General features: G+C 33.3%; 2 protein-coding genes and 2 long non-coding RNA genes across 5 annotated transcripts; 3 read left to right on the forward strand and 1 right to left on the reverse strand.

Annotated features, from left to right (window-relative positions):
- Positions 1–987: 987 nt before the first annotated feature.
- LOC107934615 (uncharacterized) lies at positions 988–9178 on the forward strand. 2 transcript variants are annotated; one of them, XR_005903693.1, is made up of 4 exons: positions 988–3667; positions 4486–6362; positions 7319–7403; positions 8303–9169. XR_005903693.1 is itself a non-coding variant. In XM_041079638.1 (2 exons), exons 1-2 carry the CDS (start codon positions 5970–5972, stop codon positions 7328–7330), a joined length of 405 nt encoding a protein of 134 aa, XP_040935572.1. In that variant the 5' UTR covers positions 5955–5969; the 3' UTR covers positions 7331–9178. The 2 variants fall into 2 exon arrangements, 1 of the variants encoding a protein (XP_040935572.1); XM_041079638.1 differs by lacking the exon at positions 988–3667 and having other exon boundaries at positions 5955–6362; positions 7319–9178.
- LOC121208581 (uncharacterized) lies at positions 4939–6224 on the reverse strand. The gene is made up of 4 exons (XR_005903694.1): positions 5986–6224; positions 5815–5886; positions 5209–5559; positions 4939–5093 (listed from the first exon to the last, which is right to left on the reverse strand). It is a non-coding gene; the product is annotated as an uncharacterized lncRNA (long non-coding RNA).
- A 5742-nt stretch (positions 9179–14920) lies between the features above and the next one.
- Positions 14921–17021, forward strand: LOC121208582 (uncharacterized). Its single transcript, XR_005903695.1, has 3 exons — positions 14921–15012; positions 15484–15568; positions 16468–17021. It is a non-coding gene; the product is annotated as an uncharacterized lncRNA (long non-coding RNA).
- A 3049-nt stretch (positions 17022–20070) lies between these two features.
- LOC107934613 (norbelladine synthase) lies at positions 20071–20941 on the forward strand. Its single transcript, XM_016867090.2, has 2 exons — positions 20071–20487; positions 20550–20941. Exons 1-2 carry the CDS (start codon positions 20304–20306, stop codon positions 20840–20842), a joined length of 477 nt encoding a protein of 158 aa, XP_016722579.1. The 5' UTR covers positions 20071–20303; the 3' UTR covers positions 20843–20941.
- The last annotated feature ends 319 nt before the right edge of the window (positions 20942–21260 follow it).

The raw sequence follows: 21260 nt of genomic DNA on the forward strand, positions 1-21260 counted from the left end.
TCAGTTAGGGTTGTCTATGTTTGAATTTTTTTTCCATTTTTATTTCATATGGTTCAAATTGGTGATTAATTATTTCATTAAAATTTTTAATGTAGTATAAAATCTATGCATCACACGGGAAAGAAAACTAATTTGTAAAATAAGTTGTTTCATTTTTGTATTTCTTGAAATATACAATTGAGAAGTTAGATTTAACGTATTGAATTAATCATAGATAAAGTAAACGAATAATATTTTTATTTATTTTTTGTATAATATAGTTTTTATTCTTTTGAAGCTAGAAATAAGGTATTAAAATAAAATAATAATTAAATTTTAATAATAAATAATTATTTTAGTTATATATAAATTAAAATTATGATTTATCGGTATAGATAGCATTATATATTTTAATAATAATTACTTACATTAGTTACACGGTTTAAAAATTAAATAAAAAAATAAATATCTATATTTACATGCAGTGTACATAAAATTTGAGACTAGTATATATAAAAAAATAAGTTTAGAAAATTTTTTGTACTGATGAAAATATTTTTTATTTTTTATCATATTATTAAATTCACATTTAAAAATAATTATAATATTTAAATTAAAATTATTAATTAAAAAGTTGAAATAAAATAGAAATTGTAATAATTATTCATTTAAAAATAACTATAATTTAATAGAATTTGTGATAATTGCACATTTAAAAATAATTAGGATTAGAATTAAAATTATTAGTTAAAAAGTTATGCTAATTTTAATATAGAGTTATTCCTTGAATAAAACACTAAGCATAAAATATAGAAAAAAAAAATTTGTGAATAATATAATTGTATTTGTAATTTACCATTATTAGTTAATTTTTTATGTAAACAAAAGTTTTGGTAATTTTGTTGATGTAAAATAGAGTTATTACTTGAATAGAATTCTAATCATATTAATTATTACTTAGTTAATATTAGAGTTAATTAATCTGCCGCTTTGGCACGCTCTATCTGTCCTTTTTGACACGCTTTAGTCTTGCTTCCTATTTGTTTCCTTTTGTTGTATTTTTCTTATATTTTTTCGGTTTGTTACTTTGATCTTCCGTTTGTAGTGGGTTGTTTTCGTTGTGTGGTGAGAAAGAGGCATTTTCTTTGCCAAACAAATCTGAAGCACAAAATGTTGTGTATAATTTCTGCTTGGTAGGGTGTTTTCTTATTGCTAGTGTGGTGCATTTCCCTGCGATGAGAAATACTATGGCCAACATTTGGCATCCTTTGGAGGGTGTGCAAATTTCTGATTTGGGGGAGAAACCCTTTCTTTTCAAGTTTTTCAATGAGGTAGATAATTCACGGGTTATCTCAGGTGCTCCTTGGACTTCCAATAATCACCTCCTGATTTTCCATAGGCTTGAGGAGAACGAAGACCCACCGGCTATTCCTTTGGTGTTTTCAGATTGTTGGATTCATGTCCACGAGTTGCCTCCGGGTTTCTTCCAGGATTCTATGGCAGTTCAGTATTGGCAAATTTCTTGAATATGACATGAAGCAGTTGTCTAATGGATATATGAATTATATACGCATTTAGGTTTCGGTTTGATGTTCGAATTCATCTAAAAAGAAGAAAGAAAATTAAGATTTTCGAGTCAAAATTCACTTATGCAAAATTTAAGTATGAAAAATTAACTTTATTTTGCTTTTTATGTGGATGTCTTGGTCATGGTAATAATTTTTGTTCGCTGAGGTTACAATATGGAATGCAGGAACTGGAGATGGGTTGGGATCTGTTTTTGAGAGCTCAAGGGAGGAAGGCTTCCATTGCTAATAGTATCTGGTTAAGGGGGGAAGGATATAATAGTTTTTTTTGGAAAGTCCCATTTTGGGCAATTTTCCAGCCAACAATCAAGTCATAATCAAAGGCTTGAATTAGGAGCTAATTTTATTTCCCCTTTTGGGATTAATTTGGAAGGGTCCAAATTTCCTGCTGTTTTGAATGATTATCAGCAAGGAAATAATTTTCGCAATAATGGGGATAAGGATTTGGATCTTGGAAAAAGCCAAATGTTTGGGCCTTCATTTTCTAGTGACGTTCAAAGGAAAGCACCAGGTGGGTTGGGCCGACCAAATGGGTTGTGAATTAGAGGAACAACCTTTTATTAATGAAGAAGGTAAAAAAAAGGCAGAGATTTAACGTGTTGATCTCAAATGTTTCTAATGCTCAGGATTTATTGGAGGTTGCTAGGGAGAACTCTTCTCATTATAATCAGATATCAGTGGCTGTCATTGGGCTAGCCGACCAAAAGCAATAAAAATACCGTGCTGTAATGTTTTCGGATTGGGGAGTCTGCGAACTGTAAAAAGACTTCAGTATATACTGAAGATTCATCATCCCCAACTTGTCTTATTTGTGGAGACAAAATTAAGTGCTAATAAAATAGAGGCAGTGAGGAGACGGTGTGGATTTTACAATGGTATTGATGTTTCAGCGAAAGGATCTCGAGGGGGCTTAAGTGTCGGGTGTAATGGGAATAACTTAGTCAATTTGCAGAGTTTCCCAAAAAATATCAATGTTTAAATTCAAGAAGATGATGCAACTTCTCGATGGCATTTCACCGGGTTTTATGGGGCTCCGGAGTTTAAGAATAAAGTGGAGACTTGGGAGTTACTTCAAAGGTTAGGGAGAAATAATTCACTTCCTTTATTGGTGGGTGGTGATTTCAATGATATTCTTTTTACTTATGAAAAACAAGGAGGATTGCTAAGGGAGGAGGCTTGGATGGAGGTTTTCCGCAGGACTTTGGATGCTTTTCAATTAGAAGATATTGGCTTTTTGAGAGCTTGGTTCACATGGGAAAGAGGGAGAACTATGGAAAGGAACATTAGGGAAAGACTTGATAGAGGAGTGGCCAGCGATGCTTGGCTTTAACTTTTCCCTAATTATTCGTTGAGGCATCTCCCACATTCTTTCTCGGACCATTTTCCTTTATTCATTGAAATAGAGAATGCTAGGATGGATAGAAGATCTATTCGGTTTCAATTTGAAGCCTAGTGGGTTTTGGAGGAGACGTGTAAGGATAAGATTAGGAAGTTATGGGAGGGTAGTTTTGGCTCCTTTCTTATTCGCATGACAACTCTTGCTGATAGTTTGAAAGCATGGGATAACAAAATTAAAAGTAAAGAAGGATGGAAAGTGAAGCGTTTGAATAGAAGATTGGAGGAGTTGAATTGTGAAGAGATATAATAGGAGAATTTGGGCAAGATTTTTGAGGTCAAACTTCACTTGAATATGAATTTGGATAAGGAGGAGAAATATTGGGAACAAAAGGCAAGAGCTAATTGGTTGAAAATAGGGGATAAGAATACCTCGTTTTTTCATAAATTTACTTCCCAAAGAAGACCAGCCAATCGTATCTAGGGATTGCAACGCAGGGATGGATCTCTTGCTATGGATGGAAGGGAGGTGGAAAGCATTGCCTGTGGGTACTTTTCTGACTTTTTTGAGTCTAGAGGAATAAGGGACTTGGAGCGCATTCTTTTTAAGGTCCATTTGTGTATTTCAGACAATGTGAATCAAAGATTAACAGCCACTTACAAGGAGGTTGAAATTATTGAGGCATTGAAAGGAATAGGACCTACTAAAGCGTCGAGTGCTGATGGTTTTCCAGTAATCTTTTACCAAAAATTCTGGCACATGATCGGTAAGGATGCTAGTGGTTTTTGTTTAAATATTCTTAATAATGGAAATTCTTTGGAGGATATTAACAAAACCCAATTGGTGCTATTCCCAAAGTGGCTAATCCTATTAATCTGAAGAATTTTTGCCCTATTAATTTATGCGCAATTATTTTTAAGATTATTGTAAAAACTGTTGCTAATCGACTTCAAAAGGCTTTGCATGAGTGTATTGATGATTCGCAGAGTGCTTTTGTTCCTGGCAGATTCATTACTAACAATGTACTTTTGGCTTATGAGGTACTTCACTCGTTCAAGAATAAAAGATATGGGAGAAAGGGTCTCATGGCTTTAAAACTTGATATGAGTAAGGCATATGACAGAGTGAAGTGGCCTTTCATAAAAGGAATAATGTTAAAAATGGGTTTTGATGGGCATTTTATTGATATGATTATCCGTTGCATGAATTTTGTCTAATATTCCATCTTGATTAATAGGGAAGAAGGGTCTAGTTTTAAACCTTCTAGGGGTTTGCGCCAAGGAGATCCCTTGAATCCCTATCACTTTTTGTTTTGTGGTGAAGGACTTTCTACTCTAATGAGACTGGCTAGTGAGGATAAGAAAATTTGTAGTGCTAAAGTTTGTAGGTCTGCCCCCTATCACCCACCTAATGTTTGCAGAGGATTGTATTCTATTCGGAGATGTATCGAATCAGGGAATCAATGTGTTGAAGGACATTCTCGCAGAGTATAAGTCATGCTCAGGACAGTGTGTGAATTTTAAGAAATCCACTATTTTTTTCAGTACTAATGTGAAGGATCATGACAAGAATCTGGTTTTTCAGGTTCTTAATGTTCGTTGCTCGACAGATCCAGAGAGATATCTTGGGCTTCCAAATTTGGTGGGCTATAAAAAAAACGGCTTTCCAGAATTTGAAAGATCGTTTGAAGCAGAAAATCAACAACTGGAGTATAAGGCATATTTCTTAAGGAGGTAGAGAAGTTTTTATTAAGGCTGTTTTACAGGCTCTGCCCATTTATACAATGGCTTGTTTCCTTTTACCAAAATCTCTTTGTTTAGAGTTAGAGAACATAATGGGTTCATTTTGGTGGAGTAATAACCATGGAAAGAGAGGGATGCATTGGTGTGATTGGAAGTCCTTATGTGCGCTTAAGGGGAAAGGTGGCATAGGTTTTCGTCATTTGAGTTATTTTAATATTACTTTGTTGGCCAAACAGGGTTGGCGTTTGTTATGATACCCTAATTCCTTACTAGTGCGTACTTTGAAAGCTAAATATTTTAAGAATTCTGATTTCTTAAACTCTAGCTTAGGAAATTTATCTTCTTTTACCTGGTAAAGTCTTTAGGCTGCGAGGGGCCTCCTTCTGAAGGGTCTGGGGTGGAGGATCAGGGATGGTCGGAAAGTTTCTATCTAGGACGATGTTTGGATTCCTGGAAATGATTAGGTCAGAGTCCAAAACATGAATAGTAACTTAAGACTTATTAAGGTTGCAGATTTGATTAATGCTGAGTCTAGACAATGGAATTTTGATTTGGTTAATAGTACCTTCTCAAGGCTAGTTGCAGAAAGAATTCTTTGTATCCTCTTCCTTTGTTGAGCAAGAAGATTTTCTCATATGGAGGGGTGAGTTGTCTGGGGAGTACTTGGTTCGTAGTGGTCACAAAATTCTCTTACATGACGAACAGAATCACATACGTGCAGATTACATACAACTTTACAAGAAATTGTGGAAGCTAGATTTACCCTTTAAAATTAAAATTACAGTTTGGAGACTTTCGTGTAACTATGTGCCTACTTTTAGTAACCTATACTATCGAAGGATGCTGGCTTCTCCTACTTGTCGACGGTGTCAATCTGGAGCGGGAACAAGGAAGCATCTATTTCATGAATACCGTTCTACAAATGAAACATGGGAGCAGTTAAGTATTTTTTGGCCTATTTTAGATGAAACCTTAAATTTCAGAAATTGGTTAAAAAGTACTTTTGAGTCCAGATCTAAAGCTAATTGAAGAATGATAGCATGTGTTCTATGGGCGATTTGGACTTTTCGAAATAGATTTATTCATGAAGGGGAAATCAAATCAAGTGCTCAAATTGTTGTTTTTGTGAAAAACTATTTAAAGGAACTTGATGGTTTGCATAGTTATGTACCTGAAAGAAGGGTGTGTATGAATAGATGGGTTGCGCCGTTGGGATCGAGGTTGAAAATAAAATTTGATGCCGCTTTTAACAACCATAAAAAAGAGTCGTGCTCTGGGTTAGTGATTTGAAATAAGGAACCAGGGGTCATTTGTTCAAAAACTGTAATGAACACGAACATACCATCCGTCTTTGCAGCAGAAGCAGTGGCGCTTCAGGCGCTGAATCTTGGGTTACAACTCGGGTTGAGAGAAGTGGAGGTTGAGGTTGACTCTTGGTCGGTAATTCGGAAGCTGCAAGAGAAGATGAATGACAGACTAGAGATATCAGTGTATTTCAATGATGCTTTGCAACTGAATTTAAGATTCAGTTTATTTGTCTTTGTTTTTACTAACAGAGAGGCAAACAAGGTTGCCCATTTACTAGCATCTGAAAGAATTAAAAAGGGAGAGTCTACTTATCTGTCGAATTTGGTCCCTTTTGGCGTTGTGGAGGCGGTGGCTGAAGATAGACAGTGGATAGAGGAGGCGAGAAAGTCAAGAGAGAGGGGAAATGAAGAGGTAGGTGTAACAACTCGATTTAGACCCTAATCAAAACGGTGGTTTCGGACCACGAATCTGAGTCAGAAAAATATTTTTAAATTATTTTCGTGTTTATTTTGTTTGAATTTATATCTGTGAAAATTTCGTGATTTAATTTTGTCGTTTAGGTGTCCGATTAAATAAAGGACTTAATCGCTTAAATTAAAAACTTGATAGTTTAAAACATAAGGGCCTAATTGTTAGTGGCTTTCTAAGTTAGGACATTTATGTTGTAAATATCTCATTAATAAGTAAGTGGGACGGCATAAGATATATGTTACATGGTTTTTATATTATATTAGTAAAGGTATATAAGTAAATTAAATATTAAAGTATTATATGTTATATTATAATATAAAACATAAAATAAAAAAATTCATTTGAGTGTTCATATTCTTAGTAGCTGAAACTAAACAAAATAAAAATAAAAGAAAGCAAGCTAGGGTTCAGTCAAAATTCAAGCTCATTCAAGGTTCATTTTTGTTCGATTTTTGATAATTTCTACGTTTTTGAGATCGTTATTTTGAGTACTACAAAACCTAAGCTTTAATTTTTGATTTTGATGAATATTTTGAGTTGTGCCATTGTTGCTAGTTTGTGATTTTTGTTGTTTGATGATGAAAAATGAAAGATATGTTTTAGATTAACATATTTTGTATTGGAGTTTTTGATGATTTTGAGTAAATAGGACTTAATTGAAAAAATAACAATTTGAGGGACTAAAATGTGAAATTGATAAAATATGTGGACTTGTATGAGCATGGGTGCTATTCGGCCTAACTTGGGATTTGTGAAATTTTGTGTTTTGTGCAATAGGGACTAAATTGTAAAAAATTATAAATGTCAGGGGTAAAATGATAATTTTCCCATTTATGTGTTTTTGGACTAAATTGAACGAAAATATGTTTGAATGAGCTTAATTTGAACATTTTTAGATCAAGAACTAAAGAAATCGAACTTGGATCAGGGAAAAACGAAAGTTGTCGACTAGTTGCCCGATTCTGTTTTGTATCATCTGAGGTAAGTTTATAAGCAAATGAATGTGTTTATTGGTAATTTAATATTATATTTATGTGCTATTATGAAATGTTAGAATTTAAATATACTATGGCTGAATATGATTAAATGTGGCTACTACACTTCCGAGTTCGATTAGACCGAGATACGTCGTCTAAAAGCCCCGTATGAACCTTAGGAATAGCTAGGATACGTATGTCATGACATAGGATTCCGATATATGTGTGCGAGTAAGTCCATGGCATCAATTTGTGATTCCGATATGTGTTTACGAGTAAGACCCTGTTTGGGATAGTGGCGTCGATATGTGGTTACATGTAAGACCACGTTTGGGATGTTGGCATTGTACGATTTATGTGATTATCCGAGTGTCCTATCCAATTCTGAATGGTTCATCGGGCAAAGGTAATTGTGTTCGGATTGTATAATACGAGCTAAATGGTTAGGTATAAGTTAACTTGATATCTATTTAAGATAAGGTAAGAAAGTATTATTGTTATGAGCTATAAATCATGTATAATGCAAATGAAGAATTCATGGATAATGATATGTGTATTCGGCTTGTGAATGATTAATTTGTGTAAAATTTAAATATTATTCAATATATGTATATAAGATTTGTATATTCGGTTACTTAAGTATTATATATATGAGATATTAATAGTTGACTTTTAAGTTGCATAAAAGAATAAATAGATGTGTGGATATTATGATTATTGGATTTGGGAAATTGATTTGTGTTGCATTAAATGATTGTACAGGTAATCGGTTTAGGTGGTTAATGTTGTTAATGCAATTTGTATATTTAATATGAGTTAATTATGATGATGAGTTGTTTATTTGCTTATGACTTACTAAGCTGCGGTAGCTTACTCTGTGTATTATGATACTATGTTTTATAGATTTTTGGAAGTCAGCTACAAGCTCGGGGATTTGTCAGCCAAGTTCATCACACTATCTACTGCTTTGGTAGCTTTAAGCTAAACTTAAATTATGGCATGTATAGGCTGGTCTTGGGGTAGTTATTCTAGAAAGGAATGTATATAAGCCATGCGAAAATGGCTTAACTACCTTGCTTAAAATCGGTTAAGTTTAGTTATGGTTTGTGTTCATTTTGATAATAATATTAAGGCTATGGTTGAATGTTTTTGGTGATATGTATTTTGTGCATTGAAGTTGATTTGTGGGCAGGATGTATTTTGAATGATTTGGCCTTGACAAATTGGTAAGTATAAAATATATTTGATATGTTACCTTGATTGAAATACTACGGTATTAACTTGTACTGAAAGTAATAACTTCTTTGGTTGGCAAGTTTATTTGGTTAAATGGTAGCTAGAAATGTTGATTATGAATGAATATTATTTCGGCACATATATATATTTTCATGTTAAGTGTGGCAGCTCATGATGTAAAAGGACGAGTTGTTATGTGATCTTGGATTAAACTCATGTTAAGATTATACTCATGTTATAGAATGTTTAATAAGTTGTTATATGTCTCGGCTATACAAAGTATAAATGTTGTAAAATGAACCAAGTTCATAACCTACTAGTTAAATGACAAGGAAGATATATGTATAAGGTGTATTCGGTAATTCCTTACGGCATGGAACAATGATATGTACTTATTATAATTTGTTTATCATAGTAAAAGACAAGTGTTAATTTAATTAGATATGCCTTGTTAGCTGAGCTTATATATGTAAAAGTATGCATGCACTTACGCTGTGGTTGTTATATGAATAAAGTATAATAATATTTATTATTATTTTTCGGTTTGTTTTGAGAGTACATACGCATGTGTCATGCGTATATAATTTATAAAATAGGTTTAGTTGATTAAAATAAATAGGGAGTACATGTGGAGTATGTATTGATATTAAAATGGTTATTTTATAAATATCTTATATATATAAAATATTTTATGCAGATGTGCATTTACTAAGTTTTTAACTTAAGTTTAAAAGATAGAATTGTTATTATTTAAATGTTTAGTGTGTTATTATTGATTATTTGTGAAATTAATTATGCCATAATTGTTAAGAGGCATAATATCTTGTAATATGACTTAAGTGGTTAAACTTGCACCTGTATAGAATTATTAAATAAAATCTATAATTTTTTTTATTATAGCATTCGATTACCATTAATGTGATTAATCTGTGATTTGTAAATGTAACTTGTTTATATTTAATTTTTTTATGCCCTTCTTATATGTATAAGATAAGGCCTGTGATAATATGTGAATGTTCAGAGTTGTGTTCATGTTCAGTAATGCCTTGCGACTCAAGTTTGGTGACAGATACGGGTTAATGGTGTTATATTTTGTTGGTATCAGAGCCAGATTTAGTCGGTTCTAGGACTACATAGTGTGTGTAAGATTAGCTATACATGCCATAATTATATATTGTGATAGTGTGATGACTTCTAACATTTGAAATGTGTTTTCATATAGTAAATGGATCCCGACAGAGCTGTAGCTGATGATGTCGAGAGTGTAGCACCTGCTCCCGCGCAAGGGACAGCACAGGCTGATTCTCGACCGACTTCGAGTAATCTAGAATGTGAGGCTAGACAAGCCTTCTATGAAATGATGAATGACTGGTTCACTCAATATATCCAGACTAACTCGGCAGCACAACAACCTCCACCCCCGACTAATCTATCTTCCGTGCCTGCTGTACCTCAAGTAAGTGATCCATTGCGATTGTGCAGACTACCTGTTGATAAAATCAAAAAACATGGAGCTGAAGGGTTTAAAGCCACTGATGATGATGAAGCTTAGCGGGCGAAGTTCTGGCTTGATAATACCATTCGTGTGTTTGATGAGCTGTCCTGTACTCTAGATGAATGTTTAAAATGTGCTATATCCTTGCTCCGAGACACAGCATACCATTGGTGGAATACCCTAGTATCAGTAGTTCCGAGAGAGTAGGTGACCTGGGAATTCTTTCAAACTGAGTTTCGTAAGAAATATATCAGTCAGAGATTTATCGACCAGAAGTGTAAAGAATTTCTGAAGCTGAAACAGGGTAGGATGACAGTGACGGAGTATGAGCGAAAATTCGTAAGACTCAACCGGTATGCCCAAGAGTGTGTTTCTACTGAAGCCATAATGTGTATAAGATTTGAAGATTGGTTGAATGAAGTATTAGATTGTTGGTTGGCATACTTGAGATAAAAGAGTTTGTGGTACTTGTTGAGTGAGCCTGCAAAGTTGAAGAGCTCGGGAAAGAGAAAAGAAAAGCTGACTTTAAAGCTAGAGATGCACACAAAAGAACATCCGGTAAGTCATTCCAGTCGAATCAAAGAAGTTCCGAGATGATTTTTGCCATTCTAAAGCCACTTCAGGTTACTCCAGACGGGATCAGAATAGACCACCAATGAGCTCGAGAGCTACCTCAGTAGCGAGTGTGGGTAATGTCAGATCAAATCAACCCGAGTGTAAACACTATGATAGACGACATCTCGACAGCTGTAGATTACATGATCGGGCCTATTTTAAATACGGACCAACAGATCATTATATTCGAGACTACCCAATGTTAGCTGAGGAAAATCCAGTGCAGAATACGAGATCGGGTAACACTGCAGCTCGAGGTAGACCACCCAGAAATACTGGTAAGACGAGTGGCAGTCAGAGAGGGACTAAAGATACAGCAATCAGATCTGAGGCTCGTGCACCTGCCAGAGCCTATGCTATACGTGCACGAGAGGAGGCTTCATCCCCAAATGTTATTATTGGTATACTCACTCTTTATAATACTAATGTAATTGCATTGATTAATCCTGATTTTACCCATTCTTATGTGTGTGAGACATTAGTATTCAGCAAGACTCTACCTACTGAGTCTACTGAGTTTGTGATTAGAGTGTCAAACCCCTTGGGCCGATGTGTTATGGTTGATAAAGTGTGTAAGAATTGTCCCTTGATGGTTCGAGATCTGTGCTTTCCTGCCAATTTGATGTTGCTACCATTTGATGAGTTCGACATGATTCTGGGTATGGATTGGCTGACTTTACATGATGTTGTTGTAAACTGCAAAAGAAAGACCATTGATCTACGGAGTCAGAATGATAAGATTGTTCGGATTGAATCTAGTGATTTGTATGGTTTACCAGCAGTGATTTCTTCTATGGTAGCTCAGAAATATGTGAGAAAAGGGTGTGAAGCTTATTTTGCCTACGTGCTTGATAGTAAAGCGGCTGAAAGACACATTGAATCAGTACCTATTGTATGTGAGTATTCGGATGTATTTCCAGAAGAATTACCAGGTTTGCCACCTATTCGGGAAGTGGAGTTTGGTATTGAGTTAATGCCTAGGACAACTCCGATATCTATAGCTCCGTACAGAATGGCACCTACAGAATTAAAAGAATTGAAAGCTCAGTTGCAAGAATTGACAGATAGAGGTTTCGCGCGACCGAGTTTCTCTCTGTGGGGTGCACTTGTGTTGTTTGTGAAAAAGAAAGATGGAACTATGAGAATGTGCATCGATTACAGACAGCTTAATAAGGTGACTATAAAGAATAAGTATCCGTTGCCACGAATTGATGATCTATTTGACCAACTGAAAGGGGCCATAGTATTTTCGAAGATAGATTTAAGATCAGGCTACTATCAGTTGCGAGTTAAAGATTCAGATGTGCCAAAGACTACTTTCAGAACGAGGTACGGACACTATGAGTTTTTTGTTATGCCTTTCGGACTCACTAATGCACCTGCTATTTTCATGGATTTAATGAATCAGATCTTCAGATTGTATCTGGACCGGTTTGTGGTTGTGTTTATAGATGACATTCTGATCTACTCTCGTAGTGAAGTTAAACATGCCAAACATTTGAGACTTGTGTTGTAGACCTTGCGAGATAAGTAGTTGTATGCGAAATTCAGTAAATGTGAATTCTAGCTAAGTGAAGTCAGTTTTCTGGGTTATGTGGTATCAGCATCAGGTATTCGGGTTGATCCGAGCAAAATTTCAGCTATATTGGATTAGAAACCTCCGAAAAATGTTTCTAAAGTCCAAAACTTCCTGGGACTTGCTGGTTATTATAGATGGTTTGTGAAAGGTTTCTCTATGATTGCAGCCCTGATGACTAAGCTATTGCAGAAAGATGTTAAGTTCAAGTGGTCAAAGAAGTGCCAAAAAAGCTTTGATCAGTTGAAAGCCCTTTTGATCGAAGCTCCAGTGCTAGTTCAGCCAGAATCGGGTAAAGAATTTGTTATTTTTAGTGATGCATCTTTAAACGGTTTGGGTTGCATTTTGATGCAGGAAGGCAAAGTGATAGCTTATGCCTCGAGACAGTTAAAGTCACATGAAAGAAACTATCTGACACATGACTTAGAATTGGCAGCTATTGTGTTTACATTAAAAATATGGCGCCACTATTTGTTCGGTGAGAAATGTCATGTTTATTCTGATCACAAAAGCCTGAAATACTTGATGACTCAGAAAGATCTGAATTTAAGAAAACGTCAATGGTTAGAATTGCTAAAAGACTACGAGCTTGTGATTGACTATCACCTAGGAAAGGCTAACGTTGTTGCTGATGCTTTAAGCCGAAAGTCACTGCTTATTTTGCGAGCAATGAATACGCATATGGCTATGTCAGATGATGGTTCGATAGTAGCTGAATTGAAAGTTAGACCATTATTTGTTCAAAAAATATGTGATACCCAGAAGGTTGATCATGAATTGATTGCAAAACGAGCTCAGTGTAAGACGGATGCTGATTCAGAGTTTAAAGTTGATGCTGATGACTGTTTGAGGTTTAAAGACCGAATGTGCATTCCGAAGAATTCAGAGTTGATTCAGATGATTTTGAATGAAGCCTACAACAGTTGATTATCTATTCATCTAGGTAGTACAAAGATGTATAATGATCTGAAACAGCTTTACAGGTGGCATGGTATGAAACGAGACATTTCTGACTTTGTTGCAAGATGTTTAGTTTGTTAACAAGTAAAAGCTAAACATTAGGTGCCTTCAAGATTACTTTAGCTTATCATGATAACTGAGTGGAAGTGGAATAGAGTCACGATGGATTTTGTATCTGGTTTACTGTTGACACTGAGCAAGAAAGATGCAATCTGGGTTGTTGTTGATAGATTGACTAAATCGACTCATTTTGTTCCGATACGTATAGATTACTCACTTGATAAGCTGGCTAAATTGTATGTTTCTCAGATTGTAAGATTACATGGTGTGCCTATATCCATTTTTTCAGATAGAAATACGAGGTTTACATCGCGGTTTTGGAAGAAACTGCAAGATGCACTAAGTATGAAATTACATTTCATTACTGCTTTCCATCTGGAAACCGATGGCCAGTCTGAGCGAATCATTCAAACACTTGAGGATATGTTGAGATGTTGCATTCTCGAGTTTGAAGGTACGTGGGAATGATATCTACTTCTGATTGAATTTGCGTATAATATCAGCTATCAATCGAGTATCAAAATGGCACCTTATAAGGCTTTATATGGTCGTAAATGTCGTACGCCATTGTACTGGACTGAGCTTAGTGAAAATAAGATACACGGGGTTGACTTGATCAGAGAAACTGAACAGAAAGTGAAAGTAATCTGTTAAAGTCTGAAAGCAACATCGGATCATCAGAAATCTTATGCAGACTTGAAACGTAAAGATATAGAGTTTCAGATTGGAGATAAAGTTTTCTTGAAAGTCTCACCATGGAAGAAAATAATCAGATTTGGTCGTAAAGGCAAATTGAGTCTGAGATTCATTGGGCCGTATAAAATTATAGAGTGTATTGGGCCAGTTGCTTATAGATTGCTGTTGCCACCTGAGTTGGAAAAGATACAGAATGTATTCCACGTTTCGATGCTTCAGAGGTATCGATCTGATCCTTCACATGCGATTAGTCTGTCTGAGATTGAAATTTAGCCTGATATGACCTACGAAGAAGAACCGATTTGCATTTTGACTCGTGAGGTTAAAGAGTTGCGGACTAAGAAGATTTTGTTAGTTAAAGTATTGTGGCGTAAGCATGGAGTTGAGGAAGCAACATGGGAGCCAGAGGGTACAATGAGAGAATGTTATCCGAACTTATTCACCAGTAAGATTTTTGGGGACGAAAATCCCTAAGGGGGGAGAGTTGTAACAGTCTGATTTAGACCATAATCAGAACAGTGGTTTTGGGACCACGAATCCAAGTCAGAAAAATATTTTTAAATTATTTTCCGTGTTTATTTTGTGTGAATTTATATTTGTGAAAATTTCGTGATTTAATTTTGTCGTCTAGGTGTCCGATTAAATAAAATGACTTAATCGCATAAATTAAAAACTTGATAGTTTAAAGCATGAGGGCCAAATTGTTAGTGGCTTTCTAAGTTGGGACATTTATGTTGTAAATATCCCATTAATAAGTAAGTGGACGGCATAAGATATATGTTACATGGTTTTTATATTATATTAGTAAAGGTATATAAGTAAATTAAATATTAAATTATTATATGTTATATTATAATATAAAACATAAAGTAAACAAAGTCATTTGAGTGTTCATATTCTTGGTAGTCGAAACTAAACAAAATAAAAAGAAAAGAAAGCAAGCTAGGGTTCGGTCAATATTCAAGCTCATTCAAGGTTCGTTTTTGTTTGGTTTTTGATAATTTCTACGTTTTGAGATCGTTGCTTCGAGTACTACAAAACCCAAGCTTTAATTTTTGATTTTGATGAATATTTTGAGTTGTGCCATTGTTGATAGTTTGTGATTTTTGTTGTTTGATGATGAAAAATGAAAGATATGTTTTAGATTAACATATTTTGTATTGGAGTTTTTGATGATTTTGAGTAAATAGGACTTAATTGAAAAAATAATAATTTGAGGGACTAAAATGTGAAATTGATAAAATATGTGGACTTGTATGAGCATGGGTGCTATTCGGCCTAACTTGGGTGTTGTGAAATTTTGTGTATTTTGTGTTTTGTGCAATAGGGACTAAATTGTAAAAAATTGTAAATGTCAGGGGTAAAATGGTATTTTTCCCATTTATGTGTTTTTGGACTAAATTGAATGAAAATATGTTTGAATGAGCTTAATTTGAATATGTTTAGATCAAGAACTAAAGAAATCGGACTTGGATTGGGGAAAAATGAAAGTCGTAGACTAGCTGCCCGATTCCGTTTTGTATCGTCCGAGGTAAGTTTATAAGCAAATAAGTGTGTTTATTGGTAATTTAATATTATATTTATGTGCTGTTATGAAATGTTAGAATTTAAATATACTATGGCCAAATATGATTAAATGTGGCTACTACACTTCCGAGTTTGATTCGACTGAGATTCGTCGTCTAAAAGCCCCGTATGAACCTTAGGAATAGCTAGGATACGTATGTCATGACATAGGATTCCGATATATGTGTGCGAGTAAGTCCATGGCATCAATTTGTGATTTCGATATGTGTTTACGAGTAAGATCCTGTTTGGGACAGTGGCATCGATATGTGGTTACATATAAGACCACGTCTGGGATGTTGGCATTGTACGATTTATGTGATTATCCGAGTGTCCTATCCAATTCCGAATAGTTCATCGGGCAAAGGTAATTGTGTTCGGATTGTATAATACGAGCTAAATGGTCAGGTATGAGTTAACTTGATATCTATTTAAGATAAGGTAAGAAAGTATTATTGTTATGAGCTATAAATCATGTATAATGCAAATGAAGAATTCATGGATAATGATATGTGTATTCGGCTTGTGAATGATTAATTTGTGTAACATTGAAATGTTATTCAATATATGTATATAAAATTTGTATATTAGGTTACTTAAGTATTATATATATGAGATATTAATAGTTGACTTTTAAGTTGCATAAAAGAATAAATGGATGTGTGGATATTATGATTATTGGATTTGGGAAATTGATTTGTGTTGCATTAAACGATTGTACAGGTATTCGGCTTAGCTGGTTAATGTTGTTAATGCAATTCGTATATTTAACATGAGTTAATTATGATAATGAGTTGTTTATTTGCTTATGACTTACTAATCTGCGGTAGCTTACTTTGTGTATTATGATACTATGTTTTATAGATTTTTGGAAGTCAGCTGCAAGCTCCGGGGTTTGTCAGCCAAGTTCATCACACTGTCTACTGCTTTGGTACCTTTAAGCTAAACTTAAGTTATGGCATGTATAAGCTGGTCTTGGGGTAGTTATTCTGGAAATGAATGTATATTATCCATGAGAAAATGGCTTAACTACCTTGCTTAAAATCGATTAAGTTTAGTTATGGTTTGTGTTCATTTTGATAATAATATTAAGTGCTATGGTTGAATGTTTTTGGTGATATGTATTTTGTGCGTTGAAGTTGATTTGTGGGCAGGATGTATTTTGAATGATTTGGCCTTGACAAATTGGTAAGTATAAAATATATTTGATATGTTACCTTGATTGAAATACTACGGTATTGACTTGTACTAAAAGTAATAACTTCTTTGGTTGGCAAGTTTATTCGGTTAAATGGTAGCTAGAAATGTTGATTATGAATGAATATTATTTCGGCATATATATATTTCCATGTTAAGTGTGGCAGCTCATGATGTAAAAGGATGATTTGTTATGTGGTCTTGGATTAAACTTATGTTAAGATTATATTCATGTTATAGAATGTTTAATAAGTTGTTATGTGTCTCGGCTATACAAAGTATAAAGGTTGTAAAATGAACCAAGTTCATAACCTACTAGTTAAATGACAAGTAAGATATATGTATAAGGTGTATTCGGTAATTCCTTACGGCTTGGAACAATGATATGTACTTATTATAATTTGTTTATCATAGTAAAAGACAAGTGTTAATTTAATTAGATATGCCTTGTTAGTTGAGCTTATATATGTAAAAGTATGAATGCACTTACGCTGTGGTTGTTATATGAATAAAGTATAATAATATTTATTATTATTTTTCGGTTTGTTTTGAGAGTACATACGCATGTGTCATGCATATATAATTTGTAAAATAGGTTTAGTTGATTAAAATAAATAGGGAGTACATGTGGAGTATGTATTGATATTAAAATGGTTATTTTATAAATAACTTATATATATAAAATATTTGTATGCAGATGTGCATTTACTAAGTTTTTAACTTGTTTAAATGATAGAATTATTATTATTTAAATGTTTAATGTGTTATTATTGATTATTTGTGAAATTAATTATGCCATAATTGTTAAGAGCCATAATATCTTGCAATATGACTTAAGTGGTTAAACCTGCACCTGTATAGAATTATTAAGTAAAAGTTATAATTTTTTTTATTATAACATTCGATTACGATTAAGGTGATTAATCTGTGATTTGTAAATGTACTATGTTTATATTTAGTTAGTTTTATGCCCTTCTTATACATATAAGATAAGGCCTGTGATAATATGTGAATGTTCGGAACTGTGTGCATGTTTAGTAATGTCTTGCAACCCTAATCCGACGACGGATACGGATTAAAGGTGTTACTGTAGGTGAGAGTATTTTACGAAGAAATTGAATTTGTTGTGAGTTTAAATTTCAATTTGGGTGTTATCTTCAAAGTGCCTCGGGGTTAATGGAAAGGTTTTTCTGAGGGGATGGATTTGATGGATGATTAAAGTATCTGATAAGTTGTTCTTCCCCAGGCGACTTTGTTGCTTTCAAGAGGGGTTTTCTTTTATTGGAATACAGCTGGAGTGAGAAGACTCTAAAGCTCCCCTTCGACGTTCTGCTGGATTTTTTTGGGCAGTTGTGTTGTTTTGTTTCTGGTTTTTCTGCTGTTTCTGTTTGGGCTTTTTTTTTTTTTTTGGGTTTCCTTAGTCTGTTTGTCTTTGAACTTGTTCTTTTAGTCTTTTGCTTTATCTGCTTTTGGTTTTTGTTTTTTTAGACCTGTTGAATAAAAATCCAGTGAATATTTTTCAAAAAAAATATTAGAGTTAATTATGTTAATTTGTTATTATTTTTAATAATATTTCTTTGCATTAATTACATAAAGTAAAACTATATTGTATGTTGAATATGTCAAAAAATTTTGAATTATTATTTGAAAATTTTCTACTATAATATTTGAAAAAAACTATTAAATGCTAAAATCACAAACAACACATGTGACATTAAAAGCTAGTTCTTTTTTTTTTTTTTTATAAATGAGGATGGAAGACGGGATTGCTTGGGATGAAACCTGAACTCTCAAGCCTATAATATAATACTCTTACCACTAGGTCAAAAGATTGTTGCCTAAAAGCTAATTATTGTAATAGCAATGGTGTTAACTAAGTTTAAGTTCAATTAGCCCAATCCACATATATTTATTATTATTCAAATAATACTATTTTATTTTATATGCCATTTAATAAATAATTGAAAACTAAAAAGATCAAATAAATTTTATTCATTTAAATATTAATACTTTAAAAAAATTAAAATTTCCAAAAAGTTTTATATCATACAAAGAAAAATTGTTTTGTATACGAAATTTTTAGACTTCACAGCAACTCATTATAATTTGATTTAGAATGCTTCTATACGAATTCTTCCTTTAACCGAAATTTCAATTTCAATTTTTATTATTTTGTTTTTCTGCTCTTCGCCATCATCACAACTCCATTATTACCATCAGCAGTGGCCTATTATTTGGCATGGGTCGACCCTTTAAAATGGAAAATTATTTATTTACATATTTTAAAATTTTAAAAATTTTAATTTAGTAAAAGTAAAATTACACTTTGACTCCCTCTAAAAAAGATAAAATTTTAATTTAATATTTTAAAATTACAAAGATATATGTTATTAAAAATTACAATTTAATTTCGACTCTCTAAAAAAATTTTCTGACTTCACCTTATCAGCTAACTCATAAACATCAAACCTCACATCCCTCAACTAAATCGAAAAACTCCACAAGTTAGTCAAAATTCATTCCCAAAATCACAACCTTCACAAATACAACTAAATAAAACCTAAAACTTGTTACCCGAGAGAGATGAATATGAAAACCATAATTACCCAAACCCAAGAGAACAGAAAAACAAAAAACTAAAAATTATGGAGTAGCTAAGCCATTAAAATTATAAAGAGTTAAGGCATACATTTGATTCTTAATAGATGTTCGATGAGTTGGTACCATGAACTAAGTTAGGTACGTTTTGGTATCTTTAGTAGGCTTGATAATGTGCATTATTGGTAAATTTGATTATGTGCTGATGTTTTAGGCATATTAATCGGCTTAATTTAGATTTTTTCAGTTTTTAATTTATTTGTACTATAACAATTTAAAAACATAGATTTATATTTATATTTTATTGTATTACAATAGTTTGATTTTATCGATTTGGGGTCCATATTTATATTAGTTTAAGATCTATATTAGTTTATGTAATTTAATTGTATTGTAATCTTAAAAAATATATACATCTTTTTATTTAAAAGAGTAATTAAAATATATTTCGTCTTAAAATTTATAATTTGATTTTTATAAAATCTATCTAAAATCTTAATACGATTTTTTTTGGTGTAATGAAAATTTGACCCTAACTAAATTTAGGAATGTGAACACATGGATAATAGTTGTACCCTTAAAGCCAACTTTGGCACATTCTAAAACATAATATAACCACAAATTTACCCATATTTAATTCAAAGGTTAAAAAAATATAGAGTTATTGGATATGTACAAAATTAGGCAGTCGGCTAAGAAAAGCGTCATTTCCTTAGACTAATAGTAGTAGAGATTCCCCCTTAGGAACTTCCAAACTGAAGGGCCGACCCTGTTTGAGAAAGGCGGGCGACTAAACCAATATCTTTATTGTTCGATCGTTTTGCAACTTACAAGTATATATAAAAGATCGGGGAAGGGAAGGTATCAAAACTCACAAGCTTATAAACAGAAAAAAAAAAAAAAAGATGCAGGGCCATGTCTCACAGGATACTCCGGTTGGTGTTCCAGCAGCTTTAATATGGGATGTATACCGCGGTCTGGAGCTGGGGAGGCTTGTGGATAAACTAGCACCGGAGGTTCTTGGAAGGGTAGAATTCCTAGAAGGTGATGGAGGCGTCGGAACCATTGTCAAGCTCACATTTCCACCAGGTACGTACTTGATATAGTGATAAGTGATTCTATTTTGCAATAAAATGTGAATTTCATTGTAGGAAGCCCTGGAAGGGGTTACATGAAAGAAAGATTCACAAAGATTGATGATGAAAATCGAGTTAAAGAAACAGAAGTGCTTGAAGGAGGATACAAAGATCTTGGATTCGATGTGGTTCGTATTCGGTTAGAGATAGTGGAGAAAGATTTGGAATCATGTATGGTGAGGTCAACTATAGAGTATGAAGGAGAAGAGAAGCTTGTTGATGTTGTTTCCCATGTCAACGTTAAGCCACTGGAAATGATTGCTGAAATAATTGGGAAACATCTCTGTCAAAACAAATCCACTCTCTAGGACTTTCTTTTTCCATGTTCCAATCCAACTACTACGTTTCATTGCTCATTTCTCATGTATATGCAAGATATGATGGATATAAAGCGAATGTTTGAGGTTTATAGTTGCCCTTTGTTTAACAATGTTATCTTCAAAATTCGAATATACATTCTCTCCTTAAAAATACAATGTGACTTAATTGATGGTTTGATGTTATTATATAACCAGGGTTTGCTGCTTCATTATAATATCAATTGAATTTATGGCTCTATTTCTTCTTTTGTTTATTGGGTCAATTTTTTTATTTAAATATGGTGATTAGTTCCTAATTTTGGTATGTTACTAAATATCCTCTCACACGTTTAACACTATGTTTGGATTAAAAGTAGTGAAGAAACAAAAAGTAAAATCGGGAAAAAAAAATTCTCTTTCTTTTCTT

This window comes from Gossypium hirsutum, chromosome A02 (assembly GCF_007990345.1).
Source record: "Gossypium hirsutum isolate 1008001.06 chromosome A02, Gossypium_hirsutum_v2.1, whole genome shotgun sequence".
In the NCBI taxonomy this organism is placed as follows: Eukaryota; Viridiplantae; Streptophyta; class Magnoliopsida; order Malvales; family Malvaceae; genus Gossypium; species Gossypium hirsutum.